This window comes from Glycine max, chromosome 13 (genome assembly GCF_000004515.6).
Source record: "Glycine max cultivar Williams 82 chromosome 13, Glycine_max_v4.0, whole genome shotgun sequence".
NCBI classification, from domain to species: Eukaryota; Viridiplantae; Streptophyta; class Magnoliopsida; order Fabales; family Fabaceae; genus Glycine; species Glycine max.
This window is the reverse complement of record NC_038249.2, coordinates 10,479,895-10,503,793: the sequence shown is the minus strand read 5'-3', so window position 1 is coordinate 10,503,793 and position 23,899 is coordinate 10,479,895. Positions and strand designations below refer to the sequence as shown.

General features: G+C 30.8%; 2 protein-coding genes across 9 annotated transcripts; both read right to left on the bottom strand.

The window, feature by feature from the left end:
• Nucleotides 1-5,108: 5,108 nt before the first annotated feature.
• LOC100797658 (ACT domain-containing protein ACR3) lies at nt 5,109-16,904 on the bottom strand. Of its 8 annotated transcripts, none has more exons than XM_006593709.4 (9): nt 16,760-16,904; nt 16,562-16,689; nt 10,103-10,213; nt 9,694-9,739; nt 8,960-9,074; nt 8,547-8,614; nt 7,380-7,997; nt 6,825-6,929; nt 5,109-5,628 (listed from the first exon to the last, which is right to left on the bottom strand). In XM_006593709.4, the coding sequence occupies exons 3-9, from the start codon at nt 10,171-10,173 to the stop codon at nt 5,302-5,304; spliced, it is 1,350 nt and encodes a 449-aa protein (XP_006593772.1). In that variant the 5' UTR covers nt 10,174-10,213; nt 16,562-16,689; nt 16,760-16,904; the 3' UTR covers nt 5,109-5,301. The 8 variants fall into 8 exon arrangements, with proteins under 8 accessions (XP_006593772.1, XP_006593773.1, XP_014620760.1 ...); XM_006593710.4 differs by having other exon boundaries at nt 16,562-16,680; nt 16,760-16,839; XM_014765274.3 differs by lacking the exon at nt 9,694-9,739.
• Nucleotides 16,905-22,653: 5,749 nt separating this feature from the next.
• LOC121173263 (secreted RxLR effector protein 78-like) lies at nt 22,654-23,115 on the bottom strand. The gene has a single exon (XM_041007913.1). The coding sequence runs from the start codon at nt 23,113-23,115 to the stop codon at nt 22,654-22,656; it is 462 nt and encodes a 153-aa protein (XP_040863847.1).
• Between the last annotated feature and the right edge of the window lie 784 nt (nt 23,116-23,899).

Below are 23,899 nucleotides of genomic sequence, written 5' to 3'. Positions count from 1 at the left end.
GAAGAAAGAAATACAAACTCAATTTATACTGGTTCGGCCACTTCCCGTGCCTACGTCCAGTCCTCAAGCAACCCACTTGAGATTTTTTACTCTCTCTATAAATCATTTATAAACTTTGAACACACCTTGGGAACTGTCACCCTTGTGTTCAATATTCTCACAATCCAAGAGACAACCAGTCTCTTGATTACCACTGAGTTTATGAGATGAATAGAAAGATTTCTCTCCTTTAGAGTAGATGATACAAATTGAAGATCTTAAAAGAATTCTCAATAGATTTGCAAGTGTTTGGCCAATAGTTGTTTAGAGAGCATTTGACAATTATGTTCATTTAGAACATCTCTTTTTCTTTTTGAAGTCAGACACACATATATATAGGCCCATTGTGCCTTTTCAAAATGATTTTAAGAGATGTGTCTTTTCAAAAAGCTTTTCTGAAATTTTCTCACTGGTAATCGATTACATGATTCTGGTAATCGATTACAGAGTTATATTTTGAAGGGTCATGACTTTTCAAAGTGTTTTCTAAAGTGTCATTTTTGGTAATCGATTACGAGCATCTGGTAATCGATTACAAGATTCAAAATTATAATTTCAAAACCCTTTTTGAAAAGCCCTTTTGCAATCTGTCTCTAGTAATCTATTACGATGTTTGGTAATCGATTACCAGTGCCTTGAGTTGTTGAAAATAATTTGTTTGAGGCCAAAACTGATTAACCAATAAGATTCTTTTAACAAATAAACTAAGGTCTTATCTTTTTCTTGATCTTGTTTGCTTAACCTTGAATTAATTTTGAAGCAATCTCTCTTTGCTTAACCTTGAATGTTTCTTGAAGCAATCTTGTTTGATTATACTTTGGCATCATCAAAACCTGTATTCATACATTTACGTTCTCCCCTTTTTTATGATGACAACCATTATCAAGTAATTTTTTTTTGGCATCATCAAAACCTGTATGATTCACATATGCGATGCTAACATCGTCACTATAACAAATGCATGACACCACCAACCAAACCCCATAGTTGACGCGACCCTAATTTAGGTAATTTTGCAAGCGAGGGTTGATGGTCGTGTGTTGGTGTTGTTTGGGTGTGGGTAAGGAAATGGATAAGTACAATTTATTAAGGTGGATAAGAACAATTTGGTAGTGCCAATAGCAAAGTTGGTAGTGGCAATAACAGTCTCCCCCTTTAATTGGATTTAGGTCAATGTCTATATGTGGGTTGTGGATCCAGCTTGCAAACAAACATTAGAGAATTGATTCCTAGATCTCCTTGTTTGTATCATACACCTCCTTCTTCCACTTGAAATTATCATAATACCCTTAATGAAATAGTGCTCCTTCCCCAACCCTAACGTCTCCCTCCCTTAGAAGCCAATCACCTCCCTCCCCCCGATGGCACACCACCTCTCTCCCCCAGCAGTGCACCTCCCCCTTCTTCCTCTTTCATTGCCTTCCTCGTTTGTCTTGTAAGGTAAGCCCCTACTTCCTCTTTCATTCCTTTCTAGTGGGTGTGGGTTTGGTTTCTAGTTTGGATGGGGATAAGGGTGGGTTCCGATTTGGATGGGGGTGGCGGTAGGTTCCAGAACTGGTTTCCGGAACAAGTATTTCTGAATAGCATTCTGGAATGGCTATTTCGGAATAGCATTCCAGAATGCTAACTAAACAAGTTATTTAAATCTTGTTTGAAAATGAATTTGAGTTGTTGAATTATAGTCATGTTAAAACTAATAATCATTACATTATCACAACTGAATTCATATGATTAAAAATGATCAAAGATTAGCATAACTACTTTAGAAAATAACATTGCCTATTCTACTTTATTATTGTTAGTGTAAAAATTAGAAAATATATTTTGTATGATCAACTTGAAAACTTGCTCTACATTTGGTTGAATCATACTGGTATGTGTTGTTTATCTTATTGATATTTGATAACAATGACAAAAACATTTTATGAGTAGTTGGAAAAATTCCATAATTTAATTTTCAGTTGAATTATTCAGAATACTTGGAACTGCCTAAGAGAATTTCTCTCAGTCTATATGAATTTATATTCATATATGATAACATTTTATGAGTTTTTGACATTCAGTAAGTGTGAAATAATACTAATTTTTACAATGCTTTTAAACTATTTGATTGTAGAATCTAATGACTAAAATTTAATGTTCAAATGGCGTGTACAAAAAGAGTTAGCTTTCATGGTGATGATGACAATGACTAACACAATAGACCTATTGATGCAATCCTACCCCACAAGGGCATTAGATAGAAGACTCCAAGTAGATTGGGCCAGAGATGTAAGAGAATGCCCTAGGGTTCTCATGAGTCTTAAGGTAGATTTCGGGCCCATGGGCTAAGTATAAGCCCACTTATCTTTGTACATATTAGATTAAGGTTTCATTATTTTTGGGCCTTGTATTTAGGACTCCATAATGTAGGTAGGGTACCCTAGAAATGTAGGTTTTTTTAGCCTTTGTATTTTAGGGCACCTAGACTAGATTTTCTATTAGGAGTAGTTTTGTAATTTCACATGCATTAAGTGAATATTTGATGTGTGTGTTGGGAAATAAATTTAATTGAATTTGGAGAAGCCCAATCCAATTAAATTTTAGAGGGGGAGGTGAGCATTTGCTTGTTACATTCCATTTCCACATCATATAGTCATACTTTGTGCATGTCCTTTATGCTTTACATGCCACATGACACCTAAGCACACTTAGTGGAAAATCTTGGACTTGATCATGGATTAGTGGGCTGAACCATAACTAAAATTCACTAATCATAATTAGTAAAATTTTGGCTCCAAAATTTGGCTCCAAAAATTCAATTTCAAATCCAAGTGAAATTTGAATAGAAAATTCAAATTTCCCTCCAATTTTGTATGACACTTAGGCTATAAATAGAGGTCATGTGTGTGCATTTTTTTCAACTTTGATCATTTGAGAATTACACTTCAAAGTTCATACCTCTTTTGAGGCACAAAATTTCGTGCTCCTTTTCTCCTTCTCCCTTTACTCATCTTCTCCTACCTTTAAGCTCTTATCCATGGCTTCCTATAGTGGTGCGATTCTTCTTGACTCATCTTCTCCTTGAAGTGGTGTCTCCTCTCAACACTTCTTCTTTTCCATTCCGCTACCATTAAAATTCAAGAAGCAAAAGACTCCATTGATGAAGAAGATCCAAGGCCTACAAGCTCCAATGGAGCTACATCATCTATTAATTATAATGATGATATTATCACTTTCATAGTTGTAAAAAATATGCGACAATCTTCATTTTTAACGGTATCATCCATATCCATGTCAGACATCTTATTGAAGTAATCATCATCCAGACAACTAAAACTAAAACTATAAAATAACAAATTTACTAAAATTGTAAAATAACAGTATAAAATTTAATTATCTGTTTAACAACTTCCGAAAGGACCATTTTGTAACCAAAAAATGCTTTCGGAATAGTATTTTGAAAAGTAGGAAAAGGTGTTCTGGAAAGGCCTTTCTGGAAGCAACAAGTAAATTTTGAAACAGGCTTTCTGAAAAGGTGTTCTCAAAAACCTTTTTTGGGAATGGTCATTCTGGAAGCAAAAAATTTAGGAATGATATTTCTGGAAAGGGTGTTCTAGAAAGTATTATTGGGCTTACAGAAAGCCCACTCTATAAGAAATAAGTGCACTATGGAACAGGCTTTCTAGAATTGTTTTTTGGTTTCCGAAAAGGTGTTATGGACAGGCCTTTCCAAAAGCAAAAAAAAAATCCATAACAAGCTTTCTGAAAAGGATTTGATTCCGAAAGAGGTGTTCTGGAAATCATTTTTCCATATCAGTCATTCCGAAAACAAAAAAAATATTTCGAAAAGCCAGTTTTGGAATCATGTTGTACTTGGTGTTGAGAGTTGGAGGAGGAAAGGAATTTCTGTGCTAGAACTTTTGGCATTGAGAGTTGGAAGAAGACTTCAGTTGGAGAAGACAATTTGGTGAGGAAGAGTTTGAGAAGAAGAGAAGAACTAGAAAGCAGGTGTGGTGTGGGAAAGAGAGAAGAACAAACGAAAGGGTCTGCAGGAGAAAGAAGAGGAAGAAGATAGAAGGGGTATGTTGGGGTTTTCTTTAAAAATGGGAGGTGCAGGATGCGATTAGGGAGGTGTAGAACATAAGTCCCCAAAAATTATTAACTTTTTGTGAGTCAACTTTACACTACATCAAAATATAGATATCATTATATGAACACTTAAGAAATATTTTTTTATGTTTAATATTAAACATTTATAATATAATCTAATAATCAATCCCCAATTGTAGTCTGACCATGGTGACATGATTCATTGGCATCAACCTTTGTTGCTTTGATTGGTAAGAAAAAGGTCTAGAAGGTACATTAAAGTTAAAAATAGGATAACATTGAGAGATAAGTATACAAAAGAAAAGTTTGCATATAAGTTACACCTTATAAAGCATCAATTTGAAACAAAGTGTCTACATGTGGGTTGTGGATCCAACTTGCTAATTTATGAGTCAACTTTATAATATATCAAAATATAGATAAGATTATATTATCACTTGAGAAAGATAGGGGTGTTGCAGGTTTTGTTGGGGGTTGCTTTGGTGCTGGCTTGGTAGGAATTAAAACAACCAGCAACTTTTGCCATAACCCTCTTGCTTAAAAAAAACTTAAGAAAGATATTTTTTATGTTTAATATTAATAACATTATATAATCACTTAAACATTTGTAATATAATATAACAATCAATATTCATCGCCAATTTTAGACCGATCTTAGTGATAGGATTCATTGATATTCAACCTTTGTTACTTTTTTTAATGATCATAGTATTGATACGAAGTAGTAATTCTCGCTGAAAACAGTGATTAATCTTCGTCAGGGACTGTGAGGGCATATATGGTGGGTATTCCTCTCCCAACATGATTTATTCCATACACAAAAGTCAATCAGAATTCAAAACCTAGATCACTTGATTAAGAGATAGAAGTCACTACCACTTATGTCGATTGGTGATTAATTTTGTTGATTTAATTGGTAAGAAAAAGGTTCAAAAGAAACAATAGAGTGAAAATAGGACACCATTGAGAGCTGGGCATGCAAAAGGAAAGTCTATTGATAAGTTACACCATATAAAGAAGTGGTTTGAAACAAAGGGACCAAGTCCAACAACCCCTACCAAAGTCTGACACGCAACAACTTTATTCTTATCCTTAAATATATATACATTTTGATGTATCCTTTACCAAGAACCTAGAATCACTTGCAAGATCCTCAAGTTAATTTCATTATCAAGTCAAGAATCTTTCCAACAAGTTCCCAAAGAAGAAGCTTGTTCTAGCCCAACCTCGGGTTTCAACTGGTGCTTTGGCATAGGCAGCTGGTATCCTCTTCACATTGACCATCACTGTCTGTCCAATTTCCTTGTGTAGTGCTTCGATGATCTTCATGTCCACTGGGTTCCCAGATGCATCTCTCACATAGAACACATTGAGGCCTTTCTCCCCTACAGTTGACACACCTGCCCTACTAACTGTTAAGCCATTCTCTCTTAGAATCCTTGTCACTTCAGATAGCAACCCCACTCTGTCCTTTGCACAAAGCTCAAGACTCACACCCTGTGTCCACCACCATCCACAAAATCAATGCTAACAACATGATGATGATGATGATAACAATTGCATGCATAAATGTCAGATAGGAATAGTGACTTATGAAGCACGAACTCTGACACATACATCAGTCACCAGACATGACACAAACACTTATACATGGTTAATGGCTAAAATATAGGATATGGGGACACCACATATACACACAAACTAAGAGATTCTAATTAAATAAAGTATGAGAAACATGTAACAAAATATTTAAATAATGGTATATTCATCTTTTTAAACCAACTTCTATTTTTTCAAGTTGAATCAGACACCTAATAAAAAGTGTTGAACAAGTGTTTGGATGTGTTGGTGTCGTAGATGTGTCTGACGCAGCGACACTTCAAACAAGAGAAGTGTTCGTGTTTCGTAAATAACAAATAATGGCAATGTCACATAATTGTATGTTGTTCCTGCATATGGCTGATAATGACATACCTTTGTCACATAAACTCAATTTTCATATGATGAAACAAAGCAAAACAAACTTTTCCCTTTATTTTTTTTTTAATTTTTATTTTAGGGTCATACGAAAAATTATTACATAATCTGGGACAACACGTGTCTAGGATCCATGGTCCTTACTAATCTTCATATAATAGAAACATATGACTAAGATATTTAATTAACGAAAAAAATAACAAAACTTAGTTATATGTCACCTAAAGATTAGTTGGGATCATGCATAGTATTCTATATCATGTAATAATTTCTCGAGTAGGAATGTGGATGAGATGATATTACGTGGAGCATATAGGTTCTTAAGCTCTAATGCTCTATTGAAGACAAAAGATCATCATTGTCACCGATTCATTAGGTGGATATGATGGTCACATACAATCATAGTGGACTTAGCCTCATTTATCTGCTGTACCATTCGCAACAATACAAGTAGATGGCTGCAGGTGCAAAATGTATTAATTGGGTTAAACTCAGAAAACTTTCTTATGCAGAGAAAGAAAGAAATGAGCAGAAAAGAATAGCAGTAGATGGTGACTTAGAAGAGGGGTCAACATAAAATTAACTGAATAGTTAAAACAAACATTATTAGAAAACTAACTCATGAAACCAAAGGACTTACTAACTTGAGAACCCGTCTTCATTTTTTGGTATGAGTTAAAGAAGCATACAGAAATGAATTTTAAACGGCACATTACCTCGCTAACTCTTCTTTGTATGGCAGCTTCAATGCATTTGATGGCCCTTTCTTTCTCTCCTTCAGTATCAAGTGTGCATCCGTCCATGTGCCGGATAAAGTACTCCTAACATTGCCACATAACACTTCTTTAGTACACATTTCTCAGTTAGGTCATTCTAATTCTAATTTTCTCAAGAGTAAATAGTCTAGACAGTAACAGTACAAATGATTTTACATTGTTATTTAAGCACAAATTGTCATACATGGTATGCTTGTTGACTTTTATAATAACTACATTGAAAATCATATTCATACCTACCATGATTTCTAATTTGTTTACAGACAGTGCAAAAGTTTTTACAACGAAATTGCATAGAAATTAAACTCTTTTCTCAATTACATGTATGAATTATTCAACTTTGCAGTTTCTCACAAACTATCATTACATTTGCACCATTAAGATTTGGGTTAGCGAATCAATTGAGCAAAGAAAAAAGTTAGATGACAAAGTGTACTTATCTGTGATTGGTTAATCAAAGTACAGAATAAATTATTGTTAATACATGATGTGTACCTGGGATGCATATTGCCCTTCGGAAGAGATTGTAGCATGGAAAACAACATATTCCATGTCAGTGAGAGTGCAAACAATGTCAAACATCAATTTTGCCCGATCTTTGCATTTCACACTAACCACTGAGTAACCTTTTTCCACAATACGTTCTATTCTAATATTTGGCCTAAAACAAGGGGGACAATCAACATCTGTTGTTGTTACTCCAGCACTTTCATAGTCCCTATCAGCAAACAGCATTTGGTGGAGCCTCCGATCCATGTGGGTGATACCCATTGAGAAACTGGTCCTAGCCACTTTCTCATCATCCTCACACCCGCGTAGGATGTGGTTGAGTTGCTCCTCTATAATAGACAGTCTTTTTGAGTCATCCATGGCTTGGTTTGTAGCATCATTGACATAAAGGACACAAGCTATTCTCCTGTTATGAGTCCAAACTTCAGCTGCAATGACATTGAATTGGAGGCTGGCAAGGACTGCTGATATCTCAGACAAAAGACCAGGGCGGTCTCTACCGATGAGCTCAATTACTGTGTGATCACCAATTGAGTGCACTCCAACCCTTTTGCCTTTCCAACTCTTCACCCCTTCTGTGCTCTGGCCTTTTGGTCCTAGAGTCTGTTGTAATGTTAACAAATAGCTCTCAGCATTTGCTGTGTGTTAATCTACTTGTGTCTCTCCAAGGATGCAATTCTGCTATATGTAGTTATGGATATGGAAGGGGAGGTAACTACTAACATGAACCTGGTCAATTGTTTCTCAAGATTTGAGTTATGGACAATATTACTAGGGGATTTCCTAGAGAGTGGGAAAGTTCCTAGGTGAGTGCAGAATTTCTCTCCAAGTTTGAAAGTGCATTGGTGACTCAAAAATGAGATAGGGTACAGATATCTTGATTGAGTATGGCGTGAACCAAGTATTTGGCTTATACAACTATTGATGCTTTTTGAAAGAACAAAATAAGAATTGGTAATCATGTATGGTTCCTTTCCTAAGACATATAAGCTAATTGTATACATAATGCTCCATTTAAGCAACTCTCAAAATATGTTGTGCTATTTTAATCTATTACATCAACAATTTGAATCTTTTTACTTGGTTGTTAGATTGCTATCAAATTATATCTTACTATAAGAATATATCAGATATAGAGGAAAAGATGAGTACCTTTTCAATGAAGTCAATCGTTTTGCTGTCTGTTATCTTCTTTCCTTGCTGATCCGTGACATGAAATACTGTTTATTCCATTGGGTAAACATGTTAAATTCATCTCATTTTTTTTTACAAGACAACGTTTTAGTAAATATGTCCATAAGAACTACATGTGTGCTGTTTTCTGTTCAAGTACTTAGTCTACTAAACAATGAATTTTCCTTCTTTCTGGCTCAAATACACAGACAGCGAGAAATACTTCATGGACATATTCATACAAAGTCAAGAGAAAACAAAATATAGAGCATCTTGATAGCAACCAGTGTTCCCAGTAATTACCAGCTTTTAATTAGGCTAACAACAAGCAATGACAAGACAAATCTTTGTAGTCAATGCGTTACCGATTCAAGTTTCAATCACGAACATACCATCCATAAACCATCCACCATCAGACGATATGTAAGCTTTGGTAATTATGAAGTCAAGGTCTGTCAGGATTTGCACCACTTCCAGCAGAATTCCAGGTTTGTTAATACTATCAAACTGCGTATTATTTTTGGAAATAAAGAAGTAAAAAGAATCCATTAGATATTGCATGAACTTATCTCCATGTTAATGATTTTTTCAACAACTATGGAAAAAAAATGATCTGGTAATGATATCCACTTGGGGTAGCCTAATGTTTTTCATAACTTAACCTTTTAGCAATCGACTTAATGGGGTTTTAACAGAACTTTTATCTGTTCAATAAGTTTTTCAATTCAAATTTTCAACTTTTTCTGTTTAAACAGTCAAAGTAGATCAAAGAAGAAAATACTGCTTCACATGAGTTTCTAATCAAAGGCAATCAAATAAGTGGTACACTTGTGGGTAGAATGAGAATGATCTTCTTGTAAAATGAAATTTGGCTAAAGTTTTTGACTTAGGTCAGAGGATTGAATGGGGGACAACAAAGTCTCATTTGGCACATAAGAATAAGAATAAAGGAAAATTCAATGTAGTTTGAAAAAAAAAATAGGGCAATAGGTGGGTTAATAAAGTAACTTTAAAAATCCACGTGGGCTAGGTAGGTTCCCTAAGATGCTGAGCTGCCAAATCATGGACTCACAAAGAGGCCATGATAAATATCATTATCATAATTAATCATTTTGAGAAATTATACCTTGATCAGTGTACAATCATGGCAACTATCGTTGTCCACAGAGACCCTGCGAAGTGGAAACAGAGTTACCATAAAAGAGTCACTTCTTCCGGGTATTAGAAATTCCCACCACAAACCCAAGTTCATAGGGAGTTTTAACTTGACTCAAGTGAGGATTAAATTGATGACATTTTCCGTATATAACATATGACTAGTTAAGTTAGGAATTACTGAAGCTTTTAATTTTTTGTGGTGCTGTTTTCTTTTTTCTTTTTACTTTAAGATGGTATTAAAGCAAAATTAAGCTACACAGGAAAATCCCAAAGAGGCCTAAATTTCCACAAATGCCAAGAGAATCTACATAATTTGCATACCATTGGGAAAAAAAAGGAAAACCAAAGTTGTAATACAAGGGGAGATAACAGTGAACCTTGGAGGGTTGATTCTGTTGCTGAAGTTCTCATACTCCGGATCAAAATATGGCCAACAAACTTTTGTCATTCAATAAACTTCCCCAGTCAAACCCCTTGCTTCGTTTTCCCTTTAACAAAGTGAAAAAAAGTCTAGTCAGAGGAGGAAACAGAACCGTTACTTTCTTCAGCAGATTCCAATCTGCATTATACAATATAATACTTATATCCACATAGTGCAAAACAGGTCACAAGTAACTAATGAAAACATACAATAAAAGGAATCAATCAAATGAATTGTGCAGTTCCTAAAAAAGACCCCATCTTGAGTGCTATTATATGTTGTGGTGCATAATAGTTCTATGAACTATGTAGTGCATATCCACATATGCCATATATATACCTGTAATTTTCACAATTTTGAAGAAAATCATAGCACAGTCAAAACCATATTATAAAACCATGATGTCATCAGTAGGGAGGGTGATAGAGCACTACTTAATGCAATGCTGTAGGCACACATTCTTCCAAGCATATGTAAAAGAATCCTCGTGCTTCATTTCCTGACCTTTGAACATGACTTTAGGAATAATCACAAGTTAAGCACTGAAGTTCCTTGTCCAATAGATTATGAAATGCAAGAGAGAGAGAGAGAGAAGAATAAAGAAGATGACAAGAGAATCATGGAATCAGTAAAAGGAGACATTTTCGGTGCAAAACCTGGATGGGTACATTGAAGAATCCAGAGGAGTTTATATTAATGCCATAGTGGAAATATAAAATGCTATTACCTTTTACTTTCTTTTGACCACGCAATAAAGCATTTTACTTTACAAATAGAGTAACAAAATCCACAATTATTTGGGTTGGATCACAGAAAGCAACTTGGTTCCTCTGGTTGAGAGTTGTTCATGCAACTTTTTTCTGAGTTCCAATGTCTGCATATTATAGTGATTATTTTCTGAATATTGTGTGGTATATCGATCTCTTTCTTGCTAGAATCACCTTCAAGCCACCATCTTTCATGTAATGCTTGGTTGACAATATATATGGTGAGATCGCTCATACTTTAAATAAATTTTGGTACTTACTTTAATATGCATATTTTTTATTTAATAAGAAAACAGAATATCTATAATTTTACATTGATCTCTAATCATAAAAATTGTTTTAAACTGTGCATGATTATTAAAATTTCTATATATAAATAGATAAGCATATTTTTATGAATAAAGTAATCTTAAACTCCCGTTGTTTTTCCTAAAAAAGAAAAATCCCTTTATTTCATATTATATGACATTTAACGTTTGGTCAAGTATTAAGAAATCTAATTAAAATCTTGAATTTCATAAAAATATCATTATTGTCGTATAAGAAAAAAAATTATCTCAAAATAATTATGAATTTAGTATTTCAATGTAACATTAATTAATTTTTTTTACTTATATCTCTTATAATATTAATGGTGGACAATAAAATTTATAAATAAATTAATAATGATATAATATTAATTTTATAAAATTATTATTCTTATCCATTTATTTATTATTTTTTCTTAATTTGTGTAAAACAACTTAGGACAACTATTACTTTAAGATGGAGAGAGTGACATTCTAATATATCATTTATCTCTAATTAATTATCATATTTTTTATCTGAATTGTCTAGTATTCCAACAACTACTCCCACTAAGGCTATTTAATGAAAAAATATTTGATATTTCATTGATTTTATAAAATGAAAACTAATTATTGATGACAATTTTTTTATAAGGTTTCATAAAAAAAACTAATTATTGATAACAATTTTTTTTTATAAGGTTTCATAAAAAAAAAACTACATGACCACTTTTAATATGATATTCTCTTTTAATAATATTATTTTGTCACTAACTTCTTTTTTATGACTAATTTTCACCTAAAACCCCGCTCGGGCATGTTGGTAAATGAACATGCGACTTTAGTCAACAGTTCCATTCCAGTATTCTTTTTTTTTTTTTTTTTTCTTTTACAATGAGTGTCTCTCAATGATGATAGGACAACCTCCGGGGCATTGAAGGTAAAGAATAGATCCCTCTCAACTAAGTTTACTTCATTCACAATAATTGAGAATTAAATTCTTAATCTATTGTTTAAGAGTCGAGAATCCTTACACGTCAACCTGAGTTGGTAGCAACTAGCTAGCACGCTCATTTTTATGCTACATGATATTGTAATTTCTACGTCCGATCCATGTCGACACTGTTCTAAACACGCCATAAAGCAAATATAAAATTTTACGTGTTTTTTTAATCGGAAAATGATAATTGTTAGTTTTTATAAGTAAAAAATTTTAAACTTATAATATTTTTTCTCTTTCCTTTTCCATTCATCACAGACACCAAATAAACCTTTTATTTACTTAAAATTCCACGTGGTGATGAGACATTCTTAGGCTTTACAAGCCCATGCATATCATACCCAAATGAATGAAAATGAAGCTTCGTCACGAATTTGTACCTCGTAACATAGCAGCAAACACTTGAATGGAATCTTAGAAGTCCGACCAAAATGACTTGAATGTGACATCTGATTCCAACTTTAATAGGAATACTTGTTTTGTTTCCCTTTATATATTTGTGAATTTAACCATCACAGAAGGTACAACCGCGCCAAATTGCGATCACCGTATCATCTACTATATTCCATAATATAGAAAAGATCTTAAGTTACCACCGTTCAATCTGATGATTTAACTAACACCCTTTTCTGTAGGTTTCTGAAAAAATATTCCTTTATAATGATTTTATACTCACACATGGCATATCTACTAATATTTTTATAGTTTTTATGTGAAAGTGAGAGAAATCAATCTGAATTATGTAACCACTTAAATAAGTTGTGTGAGCTTTTTAATTTTTTGCATAACTTATATATATGGATGACAAAAAAATCATATCCATAGATATCAGTGGACCGTGGTTAAATAAATTATTATTTTTTTCTGTCCACTTATTATTAGGGCAGGTGGCAAGGTACTCGCACAAGTACTCACTATTTAAAATTAATTGAATATTCTTAATTATATATAATGTAAATTGTTTTAATTTAATTTATTTTTTAGTATAAATATCTGTATTATTGCATGAATATAGTTATGGTACGGATCTATATCTAGTATATATGGACACAGGCACGAGATTTGAGATTTTTCAAAAGTCTAGCATATCATATGGATACATTAATATAAATTGTTAAAAAAATACATTTTAAAAAAGAATTTATATAAATGATATAAAACACAGAAAAATATAATTTATATAAAAAATGAGATTAAATTTTTCAACATAAAAAATCTCATAATAAAAAGCTATAATATATAAATGTTTAAAAATTAATATTATAACACATAGGCATGACTAAAAATCAGACTTTAATTTAACCGTTTCCATCTCATAATTTTCTTGTCTATTATCCGTGAAAACTATTCTCTCTATATCTGATTTATCAAAAGAAACAGTAGTAACTTTAAGAATATCAATGCCTTCAAATGAATGTTATTAATCTCCACCAATATTTTACATTTTTTTTAGTCCGATTATAATTCTTATTCTTTCTCGATAAGAGATGAAGATTTGTATATATAAAAAATAAATCTTCAGCTCACATATGTACACAAACAATACCCATATATAATATCATATGAATTCAAATTAATTAAGTACTCAACTTTTTTTAAAATGTTTATTGTTCATACGTACCCATGAGTACCCAAACGCGTAGTGAGTACAAATATATATTTGTACAGATACAATATGATTATTGAAGTATGCGTATGACAATGACTTCAAAGATAATTATATGTTTTAGAATTATTTATTCTATCATAAATATTTGTTAGAAAGTTATTTTTAATTTTTTTTTTTTTACTTATGTTTTTAACAATTATAGTTTAAAAAATATCCATGAATACCCAAAGACACATGAATATCCATAAACATTAAATTTTAAAACCGTGCGCTTTACGGATTCGACTAAATTATATAATTTTTATATTTATATTTAGTAATTTTTATAATATATATCATGTTAAAATTGTATAATAAATAGCATTGTATTACTTAATTATTAAAACTATCAAATTATTTTTTAATTATCAAAATTCTATATTAAATAGAATTAATGTAAGCAACTTAATTTTTCATCAAATACAATTCTTAAAAGAATAAATATGATATTATAAAGTAGAAGTTTCAATCAATGAAAAATATTTATTGAAGTCTCCATTATTATATATCTTCGTTACATCTTATTAGGTTAGTGATTATGTATTTGTTTACATAATTACATTGTTGATGATAATTAGGTTAGTTAAATTTGAAATTTGATCAGATTATATCAACGACTAAATATTGTGAAAATTAAGTATCCATCAACTACTCATATTAGCTTTAAATCACAACTTTTAATTGTTATTGTTCACAAAATTTATTTTAATAACTAAATTTAAAATAAATTATATTGATCATTAAACATCAAAACCTATTTATTAATATTTATACCCTTAGTTATTACATATTAGGAATTATATTAAATTTAACTACATATTTTAAAATTATTATTTTATTTTTTAAAATATATATCAAAGTAATTAATTTAAAAAATGTTTATAGGCACCAATATAATTATAATTTTACTATGTAATATCAAAGTTATTAAATTTAATATTTAATTATTGAAATTATATAATAAATAATATGTTACTTAATATAAAAAAATATAAAAATTAATTTTTAATTATCGAAATTGTATGTTTAACAACATTAATGTAGGCAATTTAATTTTTCATTAAATAAAATTGTTAGAGACAAAAAAAAAATCTATTATCGGCTATTATAAAATTGAATCTTTCATCATTGATTAATATTTGTTGAAGTGAAGTTTACTTTATATATATATACTAGATTGTTGTGACTCTTGTCAGGCACGAGTAAATATTATTTTTGGATATTTTGTAAAATATTTGAAATATATATTTGTTTTAAAAAGTTATTTTATTTTAATCATACAGATTATATTTAATTATACAGATTAGATTTAATTATCTCTCATGTAAAATATCTTCCACTCCTGTCATGTATCATCTCTATATATAAATGTTAATACTCTTTAAATGGATACCTATATGGGTACATGACAAATTTTCATTTGGTAGAGTGAGTTACGGAGAATTACTACTGTATCCGCTACAACTCGTTGTCATTCCTACTTATAAGTTTTAATCATGATCGTTTATATTGCAGGATAGTTAATAGTTAATATTTATTCTCACTCCTATGGTCACTTTATATATAAAAAAAAAAGTCTTCTCATTCGATATATTCTTTTTTATATATTGTTGATTCACGTGATACAATATATATATATATATATATATATATATATATATAATTTTTCACAATTTAAATATTTATAGATACGTAATTCAGTGGTGGTAGTTATTTACTTATGGTTTAAATAGCATCTTACATATTAAAATAGAAGTAGAGTAATAAAATATCAAATTAAATTATATAAAATTTCATTGACTTGATCTAATATAAGGAATGCCATATTAGTAAGAATTTAAAATTAATAAAAAAATTCAAAAGAAACTATACTTATTTTAAAATATATTTTTTCTACAAAATAAAAATAAACATATATAAATAATTCGTTAAATATATTTTTATCTCATTATAGTTTTTATATTTTAAAAAATAAAAGTTAGCGATTGTATTATTGTTTAGAACTCAATTACTTTTTCTCTTCCTTTTTCAATCAAGTTAACCTAATAAGTCCCTTGAAGATTAAATTGATGTTTGCTCATCCTTTAATAATGAGTTAGAAATATTTTTTTATTGACAAATGTTAATTAATTTTTTATTGGTAAAGTAGATTCAAATTCATAACCTTTCCTTCCTTCCTTATTCCTTCATTAGGCCAAACTTATAACCCTTGAGTTTGAAGCCTATATCAAACTAAATATAAGATGTTGAAGGGATTATAAGGTTGAAATTAGAGAGAAAGTTGGCTGCATAAACATTTAACACTTGTTTTACAGTAATAATATTTAGACACTCTTAATTTACAAGTATCTCACCAATATCTTTCAGTTCTCTTTATCTTTCTCTTCCTATTACATCATATCATCAATATTATGAATTACTTATTTCTCCTCTCTTCCTAATCTCTCTCAAGGTATCTACACCCTTTGGGTGTTCAAGCATCATTTTCCCCTTTTTTAACCCGGACTGGCTAATGAGTTTTAAGGGTTTAAGTCATGTATTCCTTCAACTTCAAGAGACAACAAATAGAACTCCTATATTATATTTTATTTGAATTGATTTGCAAGATAATAACTATGGTGATAAGATAATTGGCGTGAGAGAACCCAACCAGCTTAATTCAACATTCAACAATCACAAATTCACAAACAAGTTGCAGAGAAAAAGTACATACCTCTTATCCCGAAGAACAAAGTTCCTGCAAAGACTCCAACTCCAACGACACAAACTTAAATGACGACTCTCAATTTCTCCACATCCTCCTCCACAGCGCAACGCAGAGTGATACCGATTCTGAGATATCTATCTATAGAAATTAGAAAGAGAAAAATGAGAGAAAAAAAAGACAACAACAGTGCACTTTTGGAGAAACCTTCGTGTTTCTGTTCTGCTGGTGATTTTGGAACAACAAATAATGGTATCAGCAAAGCAAAAGCGTTGGCGACTTGGCGTAGCCAAGAGCAGGGGAACGCCTTATATAGTCTTTGTAATTTTTTTTATAAAGGCTTCTGGCATTATTATTTTTTTTTTAAATATGTCTTTTATACCGGTGAGTTTGTATTTTTTTAATTTTAATTTCTAAAAAAACTTTATTTATTGTTAGTCCCTTTAAATTTTTATTTTTAATCGTTGTAAGTTTGTCTTAATTTTGGTCAATGTAAAAACTTTCTTTATTTTTAATTTTTATAAGTTTGTATTTTTTTAAATTTTGGTCAACATATTTTGTTATTTTTGGTTTCAATACATTTTTATTTTTTAATTTTAGTTTTTGTAAGTGTGAATTTATGAGGACTATAAATAAAAAAATTATAATCTTAAATGACTAAAATTAAAAAAACACAAAATTACAAAAACGAATAAAAAACTTATACCGACCAAAATTGGAAAAACATCAATTTATAGGGACTTAAATTTAAATTAGAAAAATGAACTTACATAAATCAAAAATAAAAAACACTAACTTACATGGACAAAAACATATTTTTATTTTTTTGTTAATCCTTGCCGTTGAAAATTGATAACGTGGTTAACGGTTACTAACGTAAGCAAATGACGACCTAAACAAGTATCCCATTGATAAAATATTAATGAGAAGTTCTAAGAACAAACTCCTTGAATATATTTTTCCCTAATTTGTTAAAATTTGTTAAGTCTCACATCAAATATGATGTAAGACTCACCAAATTTTATTATTTTCAATAAATTTAAACTAATGATAAAGTGTATTTGAAGGAGTATGTTACAAAAATATATTTTTAACATGTCTAATAAAATATTTCATGTCATATAATCAAGTGACTATAAAAAATAAAAATTAATTAAAAACAAAATTGATATAATTTATAGGGACTAAAAAAATTTTAATTATAAAGACTAAAAATAAAAGAAAATAATTCATAGGAACTAAAAAAAAATAAGTGACATGGACAAAAAATGCATTTAAGTGTGCATTTAAGTCTTACATTAAATATTAATATATAATAAATGCTTAAATATGAAATAATTCTATCTAAAAAAAAATTATTATGAAAGTTGAGTATAGTATATGTTCTATAATTACAAATCTGAGTCTAATTTATTTACATGTGTATAAACTAATTTTTAAGGCTTGACTTAACTTGTTTGAAAATCTAATTAGTCTAAAAATCTGCTTAGCTCGACGAAAGAATCTCGGTATTATGATTTTTAGGTGATCGTCATAGATGATGGTATGATCGATGGTGATTTAAGGATATATAGAACCATGGATTAACCCTACAATGAAAATTTGGAGAAACAAAAAATTCATGATGTAATCGTCATAAAACCTTCAAATTGACCAACTCATGTAAGTAGGCTTCTAAATAATTAGATCAAATTAAACCTTTAAATTAGTTTCTCCTTGTCATTGCAACTATGATCTAACAATGTAATTCTTTAAAATGTGTGTTGATGAGTGTTCATGTAAAATCCTCTAAAATAGGTCAGATTTTCAAACATGACAAATAAAGCCTTCAAAATTAGCTTGTAACAAGAAAATAAACCAAGTCAACTTTTTGTAATTTTGAATGGATATAGACTTAAACATATCAAAACATAGCTACTTTTGCTCCTAAATTCTTATTTCACATTAAAGTTTTGAGATAAGTCAACAATATATTTAAGTATTTATTTTATATTAATATTTAATTAAAGATTTAATTTTTTTTCTTCTTGCAAATATGTCATTATTTTACTTTTAATTCTTATAACTTATGTTTTTTTATTCTCTATAAATTATTCTTATTTATTTAGTCCTTACCATAGACTCTGAATGATGTAAATTTTTTTGATGATATGACTTTTATGATATCATTTTTTTGTTCACATGATATTTACTTATATTAGCAATTGTTGCTCTCGTCAACAATGTACCATTACAAATTTTGAATGATTGGAACTAAGGACAAATAAAAAAAGAATTCTATGGATCTTTTTAATAATAATTACAAGGACTAAAATAAAAAAGTAAATTATAAACTAAAAATATATTTAAGGATGCGTGTGTGTGATTTCTTAATTTACACCAACTTATTTTTTTAATTAGAATAAGTTAGTAAGCTATGCAATTGGAGTAGTATAAGAAAATCTCTAGTAATAACTTGTTATCGTACTTCAATTAAGAAACAATTGTGTATATATTAATAAACTCCACAAAACATTTGCTAAGTTAGACATACTTTTATATATATATATATATATATATATATATATATATATATATATATATATATATATATATATATATATATATATATATATATATATATATATATATATATATATATAGAAGAATGAATCTAATTGCTAAAACATAATATTAAACACTATTCCTATTTGTATATGAGGTTTGAAATCACTAACTTTGTTATTTTTAATTATCATTAATCTTATTTGTAAAAGCTATAGAGCTAGATACTTTCACCTTTTTCCTTTTAAGAGACATAATAAAAAAAAAGAAAACGGACAATGTGAGAAATTAAATAATTCTTGCAATTGCATCGCAATTGCATCGTAATAAGGTTTAATTAATAAAAAAAAACATACGGTACCACTTATATAGACGTGTAGTGTAAATATGGTTTTATTAATAAAAAAACAAATTAATTGTCCATATATGCAACTAACCTCTATGCAACTAATTATTCATATATTAATCATACACAATATGCATTTTAAGGTTATATTTGGATTTTTTAATGCTATGTTTGAATGATTTAAGATTATATATATTTACATTATTTAAGGGTGAATTTTTAATTCAATTTGAAAGTATAAAATTTCAAGAGTTATAATTGATGCCACATGACACATGGAGTAGAGTTAGTAGAACTTTACATTACATCATTTGTATAAATATTGTTAGTGATTGTGGATATATATGATTTCGTGTTCATGTACGTGAAATTGAGAGATTGTATTAGCTATATGTATGGAAATTTAGTATTGTTATGTTTCTATTTTTTTACATTGATATTTAGTTACAAAGTATTATTTATGATATTTTAGTTAAGTTTTAGAATAATTATATTAAAAATCATTGTAAAGATATTTTTTTTGTTCTTTTACAGTATAAAAAGTTTTGTATTGATCGAGAAGATATTAAACTCTTTTTTTTTTTTTTACTTCTTTTAATATAAAATATTTAAACATAATCATCATAAAATAAACTGAACATACATAACAGTTTCTATAGCTTTTACTTTATCAAAGGAATCTACTCTCTCTCTCTCTCTATATATATATGGCATGCTTTGAAGTTCTTGCGATTATTCTGGCTATAAGAATATTGGCTGCCTCTTGTAGTCCACTAATGATTAACTTGGGCAATTACAACGATGTATTTTATGCATTCCATTCAAATGAATTATGTACAAATGAATTTAGATATATGGCATGCATCAAGTTGTTCTCTTTCCCTTCTTACTTCTTTCGGTTTTGGTCTACTGAATCAAGATTCCATAGCATAGACAATTATTATATTAATTAGTCTGAAGAATAAAAATTCTCGCCCACGAAAATGGCACCTCCTCATTTTTAAGAAACTTTGTTAATATTAATTGTATTGATCTGATTGATTTACATTGGTGAAATGAATAATGAGGGGACTAATGAACCAATTTAGTACAACCATTTAGAATGCTAGATATTATGGTGCGTCCTTCTTTTTTTTTGAAAAAGAGATATTATGGTACGTCCTACGCATTAATTCAAACGCATATAATGACATGCAGCAATCATGGAATACTTTCTAGCCTGCGGTTCTCCCATATGTTTTGCTATTCTTTCTCCCACTTTAGGGAATACTTTCTATTCCATTAATTAGTTTGTACTTTTTTTAAGAAAAATAATTAAATGTATATCAAGGATTTAGCACATTAAATAAATTTTATAATAAAATTGTTTATCTTTATAATAAAATTGCATATTAATGTTTTATGCTTTAAAGATAAAATAACATACGGATGTGTTTGCTTTGAAGAATATATTGTATTTGATTGATTGAAAACAAATACATGATCAATTATATGTATATACAAGTTTATCTAACAATCCCACTAGGTTCAATCTAACGGTGAAAATTTAGGTAATTTGCATAGGTTTTAGGTTCTAATCTAAGACGGCTTCTAGTGTAGGTGGGAAATTTTTATCGCCCATCGGATCCATCTGATACTTAACATTAGGTGTAGACTCTCTTATTCATTGCCGCACTGTATTTCACCCATGCATAGGATTATGTGCCATGGGCTATATATTTATTACGCTGGATGCTTTGTCATTTTGTGATCACCCGCGCAAGGAGCCAAAGCCATGGACTATAATATCGTGACGACTTATGAATCAACCGGATTGGTTCTTTTTAATTATATATATTTTTTTAAAAAAAATGTAAATTATATTAAACCCAAAATGATTCAACAATAAACGGGACATATCTCGCAGTTAGAGAAAATCAAAAGTCTCCCTAATACAAGAAGACCTATATCAAGATGTTAAAACAAATGCAACAAATGCACGTGTCTATACATAAGAAACTTAATCTTGCTAATAACCTTTATTACAGTAGACTGTAATTGCTATAGCCAAACAACGAAATTTTCCTCGAACACCTGATGTGGCTCTGCCCCTAATTAAAGAGTCAGTAATGCGCTGCAAAGAAGTGAAAGACTTGCGAAAAGGAGCCAAATCACGAATGTGAGTCCAAACTTGGAGAGATTTCCTGCAAGAAAAGAACAAATGAGCATTTGACTCAGCCTCATGTGAACATAAAGGGCATAGGAAACCCTTGTTCAAAAAAATAGTTTTGTCAAGAGTAAGCAGCCAGTTCCTTTTATCAAGCCATAAAATGAAAGACATCTTAGGGGGGATTGCTGGGTTCCATATAACGGAACACCAACTAACAGTAGGCTTGACACCTCTAATGTATTCATAGACTTTGCCAACAAGCAATTGTTCATTGGTGTTCCAAGATTGAATCCTCTTTTTGGCCTCTTCCGTACTTAGCTCTTTGGAGATAATAAAGTTCCTTATTTGAATGATTTTCTTTATCAAAACTGAATCTGATGAAGAAGTATTGTAATTCCACAAATCGCTCCTTCTGAAATAGTAATGGTGAACCCATCGAACCCATAGAGAATCTTTCTTACAATGAAAGTTCCACAGGATACGGGAAAGAAGCGCAAGGTTCCAGTCCTTGAGATTAAAAAGACCTAAACCCCTTTTTTTTTTCGGAGAACAAACTACTGACCAAGCAACCAAGAGCTTGTTTTTGCCAATATCCGCTTTGCCCCATAGAAAATTACAATATGAAGCGTTGATCCGGTCCAGAACAGATTGAGGCAAAGGAAAAATCCCCATCCAGAAATTCACAATTCCTTGAATAACTGCTCTGATCAACTCTAGCTTACCTGCATAAGATAAAGACTTCTTGTTCCATCCCTGAATCAGCCCAGTAATCTTGGAAAGCAAGGGAGCATAGTGTCATACATTTAATCTAGATGATAAAAGGGGAACACCCAAGTATCTAAAAGGGAAACCACCCAAGCTAAATCCAGTAAGCTGCTGAATATGAGAAAGCTCATGAGGCTTAATACTGGCTGAGTATATGGAAGATTTATCAAACCTGATGGAAAGCCCTAAAACCCTACAAAAGTGCTAAAGCTTGGCAAATATAGTTGACACAAAAGGGATATCTCCTCTAGATAGAAGCATAATATCATCTGCAAAAGCCAAATGAAATAGCTGAATTCATGCACAATTGGGATGAAATTTAAAATTGGCATCATCCTTGAGGCTGCTCATATCTCTGGAAAAGTACTCCAAACAAAACACAAACAAATAAGGGGAGAGAGGATTCCCTTGTCTAAGACCCTGCTGCCCTTTGAAGTGGCCATAAATGGATCCATTGACTGTCACACTAAAGGAAGTGGAAGAAACACATTCCATGATCCAAGTACAGAACTGGGCTGGGAAGCCAATGGACTTAAGCATCCAATCCAAGAATTCCCAGGAAATGGAATCATAAGCTTTATGTAAGTCAATTTTCAGGAGGCATCTCGGAGAGGATCTTTTCCGTGCATATTTGCGCAAAATCTCTTGAACTAGGAAGATGTTGTCCATCATCTTTCTGTTCTTAATGAAGGCAGTTTGAGTTTCCCCAATAATAGTCTCAAGCACTGGGGCTATGCGGTTGACCAAAATTTTAGACATAATCTTGTATAACAAATTACAATAAGATATGGGTCTAAAATGGTTAACCTGGGAGGCCTAATCATGCTTAGGAATAAGTGCAATAATAGCATGGTTGATCTGCTTTAAAATTTTTCTAGTTGTAAAGAATTCATTAACCGCCTCAAAGATATCATCACCAATGATATTCCAAGCCTTCTTGAAGAATAAAGCATTGAAACCATTTGGCCCTGGAGCTTTATTGTTATCCATCACAAAAATAACGTTCCAAACTTCTTGCTTAGAAGTAGGACAAAGTATGGTCGCAAAGCAATCGGTGGGAACCTTAAGACCCCTGTTGCAGATCGAAATGGAAGGAGTTTGGGTCAGCTCATGAGCACTAAACAAATTCCTAAAGTGATTCACAAAAGCAAGGGCAATTTCATCTTGGGAGGAAGTGTTATGCCCATCCTCTAGCCTTATGGCAGCAATAAACCGACTGTGTCTGTTGCGCTTGATTAAAGCATGAAAAAATTTGGAGCATATATCAACCTGTAGGAGATATCTATTTTTGATGAGCTGAGCGAACTTCATAGACTCCACTTTTCTAAACATAATGGTCTGCCCTCTAGTGCGGTTTGCTAGAGCAAGAAGGGAATGGTCCTGAGGATTTTGCTTTAGAGAATTAAGCACACTGTTATATTCAACCTCAGCTAGCTCCACTCGGTTGGAGATGTTGCTGAACTCCTGCTTAAAAAGATTCTTCAAGGAAGCTTTAAGAACTTTCAATTTCTTACAGACCTTGAACATGCTACAGCCATGAATA